The sequence below is a fragment of the Parus major genome, chromosome 3, assembly GCF_001522545.3.
Source record: "Parus major isolate Abel chromosome 3, Parus_major1.1, whole genome shotgun sequence".
NCBI lineage: Eukaryota > Metazoa > Chordata > Aves > Passeriformes > Paridae > Parus > Parus major.
Window position 1 is genome coordinate 52,802,532 of NC_031770.1, and position 12,090 is coordinate 52,814,621.

Here is a 12,090-nt window from a genome sequence, read left to right on the forward strand (position 1 = left end):
TGTTCTTTTGGTTGGGGTTTTGCTTGGTTTGGTTTGCTTACAGTTGCAGGGGTTTTTTTTTTTGGGTTGGTTGGTTTTTTAGGTTGATTGATTAGGGGTTTTTGTTGTTTGCTTTGTCTGTTTGGTGCTTTTTTTTACATACCTGGCATTCACAATATTCCCTGCACTTAACTCAACCATCTCTTCAAATCCCACTGCAAATATGTCAGGAGGGCAGTTATCATCATCTGTTGGCAGGAAGGAAAAATCACACCAGAATTACTATTTTGTTGTTTCTTCTAATAACTTGTATTCTAATTTCTGTCAGAAATCCTTCCTGTAGTTCTATCTTGTGTATCCCCTGCCAAGCTATACATATTCATAGCTCCTTTAATCTAATCGCATAAAACATCCCCTGCAGTTCCTCTGAAATTTTTTCCTGCTTTTCTCCCACCAGTTGGTCTCCATCTCTCTTGCAGGAAGCAGTTCAGAACAGAACATTATATTGTAGCAGTGTAAAGATCTCTCTCCCCAACCCCAGTCATCACTAGAGCCACAACATCTCACTATTCACCATCTCTTACCACTTGTCATTTTACCCAACATGCTCTTCCTTCATGGCACAGATTCCTATGTAACTGAACTTAATTGTCCACACACCAGTATGTCACCTCCATCTCAATGCCTTTAGTAAGTTTATCTAGTTTAAGGATGCTTTTGAAGTTTCTTCTTGCTTCAAAGTCCTTCTTAGATTACCTATATTTAAGATCACCCTAGAGCACAGTGACCCTTCCCCAGCTTTGTGGATATTACTCTGAGGAAACACCAAAGATCAGATACTCTCATAAAATAGTGTGAAGCAAATCTGTTGACCCACTAGGTCTGTCCATTGCCTAAAGAGTTTTGTTTTTTTTTTACAGTGTCATATGACTGTAGTGACAGTAACTTAATTCAACATGAAGATCTAAATATAGACAAACATAGGAACCTAAATCAGATCTGACTCAGAAATCATGAATAAAAAGTAAAATATGCAGCAACTCTCTACAGACACAAGGGTGAAACTAGCATGACAGCTAGCCTCCTTGACTGGCTTAACCAGATAGGCACCATCACATGTATTTCTCATTAATAATTTTGGACAACTGTCTTTGAACACTTGCACATTTGTGTCAGCACTGCACTGACATTAACACAGACACAGACATTTGCGTGGTTGCACCCTAGCCCTGCCCATTCACATAACTCAGCTCTCTTCCAGAAGCTGCTCAGACCTACCATATCTCAGCTGCCTGTTCCATGTAGCCCTGCACCTCTTATTCTATCAGAGGACAGTCCAGCAAGGTTAACTCAACACAGGCTTTCAACAAGTTTTAGTATTATGGGCACAGTCGTGCTAACACATCTAAAGTGTTTCTGAAACAGACTAGACTGGGCTAATCACTTACCTAGGCTGCTCAGAATACAGAGATCTGCACCTAATCATGTACCACTCAGGAACTAAGGGTTCAAGTGAGACAACTTGTAAAAGGGAGCCAAGGATTTGAGGAATGTATTCCTGAGCTACAAGGTTAGGTACAGTACTATGCCTGTGATGCCTGCAGGAAACTAAATGTTCCACTGTAACAACAAAAGCATGGGCTTTGCTGTAGTTTTGCAACCACTCAATTTTTAAATGACAGAATGTACTCTTTTCATTTACCTTAAAAAAAAAATTTAAATCAATTACAATACCAGACCTTGTTACATAAATAAGAAATTCAGCAGCCAATTTCATCAAGCTACAAGCATAAGAGTTTTCTATACTGCTAAAGAAAGGGAATATTGCCTTCAACAAAGTAAATCTTTGCCTGAAGGCTTTGATAGTAACATTTCCAGACAAGCTCATAGTCCAGATTGTATAGGTATGTTCAGCTCCAGATGAGAGACCAAAGAGATGCTCTGATGGCACCTAAGCACGTAGCTCCTGCTCACAATAAAGAACAAAGAACAGAGATACGGAAGAAGAAAATGACGTACAGAGTGAAGAATAGGCAGATATATCCCACAATGGCATGAAAGAGCTCTGAATTCTGATCTGCTGAAGGTTTAAAACAGTCACATGGACTGTTTCAAGTGTTCAAAGAATTCTGACTGTCAGGAGCTCTTCACACACCATCCCACTTCTGCAAGACAGCAGCAAAAGCGTGGAGGAGCTGAATACACCCCTAAGTACTGACAGAAAATGCCCTCCAAAATGTACTGCCTTTGGAAGGCCGGTCAAATCTTGTGTCCAGACTCACTGTCTCTAGAGATGCCAGAACATACTGCTTACACATTTTGACTGTGAAGTCTTACCTTGAAATTCTGAAACTCCTGAGAGCTTGGGAGAATCCAGCAGCCAGTCTGTCAGCTCACTGGTACCAAGGATGTTGCTTCGAAACTGCTTTCCCCCATTCACGTTCCAGGTCCCCGTGGCAATACGAACACGCTTGGAGCTTGTGAATTCAAACTGACGCTCTGACATGGCCTTCAAAATACTTGGAGTTACTGACAGAAGAGGGGAGGGAGAAAGATGGTATGTAAAAGAAGAACATGCTATAAAAGGACAGAAACCATCCACACTGCAGCAGCACAGTTATTCTGAAATAACATTACCCTAGCAGCAGTAATACAAAAGGTAGGAATAACTCCTATGGCAATGTCAATAGCTAAAAGATAACTGGGATTGATGTCAGCAATTTCTCTTCCAGAAACAAGGCACCCTTGTGAAAACCAGAAAACCTGGGAATGGCTGGTCACTCACTTTCAGCTTACATTTTTCTGTATTTCTTCAAGTAACAAGCAAAAAACTCTTTTATCTCCCATAATCTTTTCAGTTTAGTCTACAGCACTGTCATGGTTTAACCCCATCAGGCAACTAGTGCTTAGTACTGCTTATCCCAGCCACTCACTCCCTGCCCCCACAGTGAAATGCAAGAGAGAATCACAAGAGTAAAAGTGACAAAACTCATGGATTGAGATAAAGACAGTTTAATGGGACAGAAAAGGGGAAAAAAAGATAATAGAATTAGAGTACAAAACACAAGTGTGGCATAGTGTCCAGCCAGTTCCAAAGCAGCAGCCTCCAGTCAGCTTTCTACCCACTCCACCCCCCCCCAATTTATATACCAAGCATGGCATCATTTAGTGTGGAATATTCCTTCAGCCATTTGGAGTCAACTGTCCTGGCTGTGTCCCCTCCCAGCTTCCTGTAGCCCTCCAGCCTTCTGAATGGGAGAGCATGAGAAGCTGGAAAGTCCTTGACTTAGTGTAAGCACTATATAGCAACAACTAAAACCCTCAGTGTGTTACCAACCTGCTGTGGTTAAACCCAGCTGGCAACCAAGTACAGCACACAAGCTCTTGCTCATTCATTAGTCTGATATTAAATCCAAAACTCAACATTATAGCACACGCTAGGAAGCCAATGAACTCTATTCCTGAAACCAGGACAAGGAATCAAGCATGTAAGAAGTTACAACTTAAACTGAAGCCCTTAGAAGTTTAGAATGTGGAAGGAAAGATGGAAAGCAGCAGTCTCACATCAGTACAAATCTAGCACTGCTATGGCTCTCTAGCCTGGTAAGAACTCCTCAAAAAAAAACTTCTATATTCACTTATTTTGCTGAGTATAGAAAATTAGCAGTGTGCTTTTTCTGTCTAAGCAAATGAAGCAGAGTTAATCTTTAACTACAGAACTTGCATTGGCAGTCAGGCATAGAGAAGTAATCTATATTTTCCTTGCAGAGAACAAGCACAGGACTGAAGTGGTGCCGAATGGTTCTCTGGAGTAAACAGACCACCCAATACCTGTTGTGGGTAAAATTATCCTATATTTTGCATGTAAATATCTGCTCAGAGAGAGCTGAGTTTATTCTAGATGGGTACAAACAAATGTGTCTATGCTGTGAACTATTAGGGGCCTGGAATAAAGCAGGAAATTAACTAAAATAACAAAGATGTACCTTTAAAGATCCAAATGGCTAAAAGCATGTGCAAACAGCAAGGATATGACTAAGGAGATAAAAAGCTGAGCTCAAGAGACTTCCTCAAGACAAACTCAGATGGGAATATAGCCCTAAAATCCTTCACTCTGGTTCAACTCTAAACTGGCAGAGAATATCACCATCAAAGAGCAGAAATACACACTCAAAAGTTCAAAACAAATATGAGAAATAAGCACAAAAGCTGTGCTGTGGTCACTTGAAAGTAGTGGTTTAAACAACAGAACTGTGCAAAAGCAGCTTATTTATTGATTTTTTTTTTTTCAAAGAGGTACAATTGCTTATACCTGACAGCTAAAAGCAGATGCAAAAGCAAAGGGAAGGGTTAAGACTGGCTTTACCCAGCAGTGCAGTCTGGTCCATGAGCATCTTGCCTTTGTCTGCATATTCCTCACGGTAGAAGTCACCCATGAGCAGCAACTCAATGGCTTCCTGCTTTACTGTATCAAAGAAATTTGATTGGATGGTACGAGACATGGAGCGGGCACCATCCTTGAGCTTCCCAACCTACAGCAAACAGGAATTATGAATGCAAGTGACACTGAAGCATAAATAGGACATCTTTTTTTACTTGTAAATGAAGAGTTTTGCCATTTTTCTTTACCTTGTTCTTCCCCTCAAGGGCACGACTGCCACTAAATACTCTGCTCAGATTTTGACCATTGAGAGTCCACATCTCCTTGTAGGATTCCACAAAGCGCTCAATTATAGGTTTAGAGTTCAAACCAAGGCTCTCCAATTGAGCAAACAGTATCTGGATTAGGTGCAGAATGAGAAAAATACACAAAAAAATAAACCAACGTAATTTTTAAATATTTGCTTTTTATCCTCAGTATTCCAGCCAGCACCATTCTGTAACATAGAGCTGGCAAGACAGACCCGCATAACTGAGACTTACAGCCTCCTTCCTGTCTTTCCCATGGAACAGCCAATGTATGTACTACAGGTAGCCCATGGAAGGTCCTCTGACAAACTCACCTCCTGTGCAACGAAGGACTGTACACTATTAGAACGATCCACGCAGTCCAAACAATTCATTCGAAAAGTACCTGTCTGCAGACTTTGGTAACCAAACACAAGAGGAGGGAGGAGAAAATGGTATATTTTAAAATAACATCTAATCATGAGTTGATTGAATAAGATCATCAAGTATTCAGCCTGAATATACCCACCCACATTCTGACGGCGCAAGCACACTGTGCACAATATATTCCATTAACACATCTAATTACTTGTCTACATCTGCAACACTATATTAGCAAATCCATGCACTAGTAAATTTGCAGATTTGAAACCATGGAGATGCAATTAAGCTAGATCACTGACTGAGCACCAAGACTACACTTTATCTCAAAATTTTATTTCAAGATGGTCAATTTAGAGTCGTGGTCCAAACACAGCAAGCAACCTGGAAAGACCAGGACAAGCAGTGCCCAGGACTGCTGGGACACTGGGACAGAGGGGCAGAGACACTCACCATGGACTTACATGCTTGCCCTTTGTGAAGATTCCAAAGTCTTCCCAGTGCAACTTCAGCTGAGGCCTCAGCAAATTTTCCAGTTTCTCAGTTTTCCCACCTTTTGCAAATTGGTGGTAGTCAAAGTTTATCATGGGACTGTCTTCCGCATGGGAAGAGGCCCATAGCAGTTTCTGTTTAGGTAAGAGAATGAAGGAAAATAAATCCAGCTCAAGCCACATGTAAGGATTGATACCAGCACGCTTTTATCATTAATAAGCCTTGACTGTTATTCACATAGTTTGCAGTGAATTTTGAAAGGCCAGACAGGAAAAATGCAACTGAAACTCCCCATTGTATTCTTCACAGAAGTAAACCTGACTGTTAGAACCCAATTTTCCTGCAGGGGAACTCAAGCTGTAAGTGCAAAGTATACATCAGAATTGCGCCTTGGCTGGTGGCAGCCCTGCAGCAATGGGCTGCTGCTACATCTGTGCATGAGGGCGGACAGCACTAGCAATGCTCTAGGCAGGCTCAGGGGGAGGAAGTAAGTAAGAAATTACATTTCAGGAAAGGTACTATAAAGTGTTTGTGGTAAACTGCAGAAGTGAAAGAAGAAGCACAAATAGCCTCACTATTTCATCTCCATTTTCAATGACCTCACACGCATTTCCGTAATCACCACAAACTTCATTAAGGTATCTGCAACAGACACAACAGTAATACATCCTGTTCTCCACAAGAAAGACAGAAAGAACCATTACATAAACTCAAACTATGCAAGCCTTTGTCTATTCTCTTCCCTCCTGCACATTCTCACCCCAAGAGATGAATGCTTTTCTCCACTGACATTGTGACACACACTGGACAAACCAAATCTGGTATTAAATTAAAAGCGTACACATAGCAGTTACACCAACATAATTGTATTGAGCAAGCCATTAAGCCTTTCCTGCAGAAGGAAATTTAAAGGCAGTGCCTGGAAAGAGACCTGTAAAATGTATTTCATTAGACTGTTACTGTTGACACCCCAATCTGCCCTGACAGATGCTGGCACTAGTAATGCACTTGAGGATGGCATTTACCCACTGCCACAGTGTAAATTATTGTCAGAGTATTTGCAAGTCTACACTACAGCCCTGCTTTTACTGTAAACATAATTACATCTGTTATAGGGAATGTTTATGGGAGGAACAGCATTTCCTGGGAATGGTATTGATTTTTGGTCTGGTCTGATTCAGGTAATGCATAATGAACAGTAAATGAATGGTAACCGTGACATTCTGATCAAGAGAGCCCAGGAGCAGTAATTACAAGGATAATTTGAACCAACACTGATAAGAATTACTAAGGTTGAAGCAAGAGTGGAGAGAAGAGAAAAAAAATAAAAGAAAAAAAATAAAAGATGGAGAAACTAATGATAAGAGACAAGCTTGCAACCCTAATCACACTCCTATAAATGACTTTATTTTTAATTCAAGCCCTTTAAAATCATCAAAGTAAAATTAACTCTACATTCTTTCCTAATGTTTATTTCTTAAAACACAAAGGTAAAGATAAAACCAAGGAGTCATTCTGAATGAATACAAAACTTTGGGTTTCAGTGATGACAGTCTAAATTCTTTGAACTCACAGGATATTTTCAGATTTTATTTATTTTTAAAATAGGCAAAAAATATAACAATTTCAACAAAACAAAATTTATTTAAATTAATTTTTAAAATGCAAGGTCTTCATTCTAGAGATGCCTAGTTTCTGTCTTAATGTCTGGTTGCACGATATTGGCTAGAACATGATTTTCAAGAATGTGAAAGTTTGAGAAAATATCAGTATCAAATTATCAACAAATGTCATATTTTTATCCATGTAAGTTATTTCAGCATTTCAGAATTGGTTATCTTTTACCTTTTCATTTCAGTGGGGTGTGCAAAACAAACTAGAAAAGCTTTTTTAAAGAGAGGGAAACCAAAAGACCTCAGGGGCTTAGCTATGTCATGCAGAAATTCAGTGAGAAGCTGAAAACAGAAAACAGAACCAGACTTCACTCCTGTGCCTTCCTCACTGCCTTGCAAGTTTCAGTCATTAACTTCTTTGTTGAATTTATTTCTTAATTAAACTAAATTCTTAGTTTCTGACCTTAAATGAAATTAAATTCTTAGTTTTTTTCTTGAATCAATTTCTTAAATTCTTTCTTTGGCCACATTCTGTATAAGGGGAGACCTTCACTTTGTCATTTTCTGCTGGGGAAGTAGATAGTCCTTCCCAGCTCTTTTGCAGGAGGAGGAAATGGTCACACAGAAAAACTGACAAAAAACTTGACATTCCCTGAAAATTCACTATTGCAACAGAGAGGGAAAGAAATCAGGCACTATTATTTAAGCACAATTTTTATTGTGCTTAATTTCACATTGTAAGTAAGCACTGCAGCTCAGAACTGCTGGTATCATTCTTTACCAATGATATACATGCACTATATAACATATATATATATGGCACTTTCTACAGGTGTGTACTTAAGTCATCGGATCATTAGTTTTAGGAACATAACCTCTGAAGTATCGATGTCAGTTTGCTAAAGCAACAGGTACTTAAGGAGGCAGACTTCCATCAACCCCCAGCCAGATTCAGGCAGCTATTGCACTGCTGCAAATCCCACTCAGAGCCAATCTGTGGCTTTAAGTTCACACTAGTTTTAAAAAGAATACCATACTAGAAAACAGCACTACAGTGCTAGTTCTACAGTTTCCTGAAATCCTTGCTTTCAGGTATTAGTTGTGCCTGGGGACACTTAGGGGCCAGGAAAACCTCTCTCCATATACCAAACTGTCATCTGGTGGTCAGGCAGCCAATTCCAAGGACAATCAGTGCTAGACAGCTATTTCCCATTATTATCAGAGCAAGACAGCTTAGTGATGCCCAGTCACCATGCTCAGTGATCCAAGCTCAGGGCCCGGCCCCCAGGCAGCTCAGGGGGCCCCTGACTGCATAGGTGGCTACATACTATGTCAAAACTTGCTATGATTCACTTTTGCAAATGTGAACTATCCTTAGGAGTATTCTGGCAATTTCTTTTCAAGTTTGGTTAAAGAGAATGTACATGAATGTATGAAGAAGGAAGCAGAAAGGAAGTGCTGGAAACTAAGTGATGAAACCAAGAAGCACCACTCTCAGTATGTAACATGTGGTAAAGAGTTACTGTAATTTCTTTAGAAATACTATTCATCACCTCCTGGGCCAGCAGGAAAACAGAAGAACATGGAGGCTCAAGGGAAATCAACAGTTAAAATGAAAATTATTGCTTTTTACCTTAAAAGCTCTGTTGAGCACCTCCTCTCCTCCTCTGCTTCCCAATAGGTTAACGATCACTTGTTTTCCATACTGCTCTTTCAGAAGCATCATATGCCTACAGCAAAAGTAACCATAATGGGTACTAAACAAAACTAAGTTATGTTGCCTACTGCCATTTTCAAAATACAAAGTAGAGATCACTGGTTGTTTCATCCAGCAGAAAAGTCTTAGCCATACCATCTACAGATATCTTAGTTTCCTTGCAATCAATTATTAAAGTAAAAATGGTGAAAGTATGCAATTAATAGACACAGTATTTTGTATTGAACTTAAAGAAAGAAGTGTCTTAGGAAATAGGCCCCAAATCTTTTATGTCACTGTTAGCTTTGACATTGCCCTTTATGCTCCTACCTCTTGGCTGTTAGCCTGGGAACTACACAGGAAAGACAAGAAGGGAGGAAAGTGTACTACACTTCAACAGGAATTGCCTGGCACTTTGCAGAGCTGAGACTACTAAGAGTCAGCAGCAGCAATGGGGCCTACAACTCCAGTGCCAAGGCCAGAGAGGTCCAAACACAAGTCACAGGTGACAGGGTCCAAGTATCTCTGAGCTACTGCAACATGGAGACATTCACTCTCAACTCAAATCAAGCAGGAAGATGAGTAATCATGAGAACTGCTGCACTGGAGCAGAACAAAGGTCCTTTTAGCTAAGTTGTCTGGCCCAGATTCTGCAGGAAAAGCACAAAATAGGACAAGTGGGCTGGATTTTTTGGTCTGTGTCACGAAAATCTCAAAGGCTGACATTTAGGGACTGTCAAGTTAAGAGCTTTAACCAGATGCCAAAACACCCATTCTCCCCTCAATACATCTTTTTCAAGTTGGCATGCATGGTCTGCAGAAGCTGTGCTGGCTCATCAAGAAAGAATTAGATCTTAAAGTTGATTTCCATCATGTACAGACAACGCTGTAGTAGTACTTAAGAGGAAGCTGGATAGAAATAGACAAGAAAAATAAACACTCACAAAAATGAAAAGTTATTACATGCTGCAAAATAGCGTGTAATGGTGAAGTGTGAGAAAAACAGCAAGCACACATCATCTGGCATTACTCTTTAAATCCTACAACCAGAAATAAATTACACAGAAAACCATGGAAGGGGAGAAAAGAAAGAAGTCATCAGCATTGCTTTCAGGAAACACAGCTAAATATATTTTCTGGTGCATTCTGTATTCTGCAACCAGTTCTCTGTATGCCAACTCATCCCATGTAGTTGCACCCTCTGATCCCAGCATCAACACTCTCTGCCAGTGTTGCTTCCTTACAACAAAACTTCTGAAGCTCAAGTCACCTGTTTGAATGAGCAAACTTTGTAAGCAAAGCTTCCTTGTGAATTTCTCAAGGACAGAGACAGAGGATGAAAAAATATTTAACAAGATTAACATCAATTTCTCACATGGTTAAATAGAACAGGCTATACTAACATCTCAGAAAAGCTGTAGCAGGTTGTTAAATTCCAGTGTACTTTTCCATATAAGCAGTCACTTACTCCTTACCCATTTTCAAAGAACTGTCTTCTGCAGATTGGTAAGCAGAGAGATCCCTAAGTTCATCTAACTTACAGGTATAAGGGAAAGAAGGAATAGTGCAAGCTTATCCTTATATTCACTTTTCTTAGGAGAAAGCTATTCATCAGTTGTATTAGGGTCAGGGCTAAAAGGTCTTACAAAGTTGTTCTTTCCTGAGGTACTCTCAATTTCATGGGCAGTACAAGAAGATGCTGAATTAAGTTATTTTTCTCTTCTTACATGAAATATCTCTGTTGTGGAATGCAAAACTCTAAGGATGGAGCTTCAGGGACACTGGCAGGGCAAGTTATCACAGCACCAGATAGCCATGAGACCAAAAGTCTCAAAGGCACTTGAATTTGGTAGGATTTAAGAGCCTTAAAAGCCTAGAGAATGTAGGCCAAGAATCTCTGGAGCAGAAACTGCTATGGTGCATAGTTCCTTTAGATTCTAATCCCTGCTTGGGGTCTTCAGTGTTGTAAAACCATTAACGGTCAATAATATCCTGTATGCAACAGTTGCGGTAATAAAGAGGCCTTACTGAAAATCAACATACAACCTGATCTGCCAAAACTAAACCACAACAGAAATTAATCACTTGACCTGCACTTACAAGGTGAAAATTTCCCACAGACCAAATTCTTCATGTGCTTTTCAGGCACTGTTCTCACAGATATCAGTAGAAATACACCCTTAGAGAATAGCATTTCCTAGTCAGACATTCAAAGAAATCAAGCTAATGCACGTCTTTTTCTACAGTTTCCAGCTGACAAACAGAATCTTAATGGTTTAAAAATGTTTACAAGCCTTTGCATAAAATAGAGAACATCAGCATAATAGCATCATATGACACTGGTCACAGAATAAGGCACTGCTATTTCTGTGTAGGAGCAAAACAATGAAGAGAAGACCACATCCAGAATGGAGTGAAAGCAGTGTTTACTCTTTAACTACTTCTGTTAGAGTGGTAAAGCACAGATATATTCTGTGTACTGTAATTGTAAACTCATCTGGTGGCATAAACCCTTCTTTTGCATATCACTCAGTATTTCTAAACTTTTACAGAAACGAGCTGGAAGACCAAATTAATTCAATTACCACTGAAACAAGAAGGAAAAAAGCACCCAATAAAAAGTGACTAAATTAAGTAAACCAATTCAATAATCTGCCACACGTGGAGGGTTTGCCACATCATCTGAGAGATGTTTCATGTATCAAAATTTTCTAGGAAGACAAAGTTATGGAACCTTGGATACATGCCAGGCTGCTGTGTTGATGCCAAAGTGGAATGAAGCTTACCTGTCAAAGGCAGGTGCATTGGCTTCCAGACCTCTGTTAAGCCTTAAATGGCGGGAACCAACCTAAAATAAAATATTAGAAGACCAAGAAAGAGAAAAAACTTCTTAAACAGCTAGAGTCCTAAGTCACTAGATGTCTCCCTTTTTCCTTCAGAGAAAAACATTTTTTTAGCAGCAGCAGACATCTCTAACAGACTCCAACCACCCCCACACATAATATCCTTAGTACAAAAGCCCCAGCTTTTATTAGACAACATTTACAATTACAAGTGAAAACACAATTACCATTAAGCAAAGGGATACCTACACATCTTTTTATGGCCAAACAAATCACATCTCTTTGCCAGTTTCCTCTTGCAAACTGCAAACACTGCCTCACATGAGTATTCTGTGAGCCTAGCATTCTTACTGCCCTTGCCTTCGTAGAGAGGGCTGCATTAATGCCAGTTCCATGGGTTGTGTATTCTGACTTCTTT

The 12,090-nt window shown here is 39.8% G+C and overlaps 1 protein-coding gene across 2 annotated transcripts in view; it reads right to left on the bottom strand.

The window, feature by feature from the left end:
• The window catches only part of SYNJ2 (synaptojanin 2), a 66,156-nt gene that overhangs the window by 23,534 nt on the left and 30,532 nt on the right, over window positions 1-12,090 (bottom strand). For both annotated transcript variants that reach the window (XM_015621581.3, XM_015621583.3), the window contains 8 exons: window positions 11,616-11,677; window positions 8,767-8,863; window positions 5,482-5,654; window positions 4,983-5,064; window positions 4,609-4,758; window positions 4,346-4,511; window positions 2,317-2,508; window positions 143-227 (listed from right to left, as the gene is read on the bottom strand). In XM_015621581.3, the coding sequence (XP_015477067.1) occupies window positions 143-227; window positions 2,317-2,508; window positions 4,346-4,511; window positions 4,609-4,758; window positions 4,983-5,064; window positions 5,482-5,654; window positions 8,767-8,863; window positions 11,616-11,677 (1,007 nt within the window). The remainder of the gene's footprint in view (window positions 1-142; window positions 228-2,316; window positions 2,509-4,345; window positions 4,512-4,608; window positions 4,759-4,982; window positions 5,065-5,481; window positions 5,655-8,766; window positions 8,864-11,615; window positions 11,678-12,090) is intronic.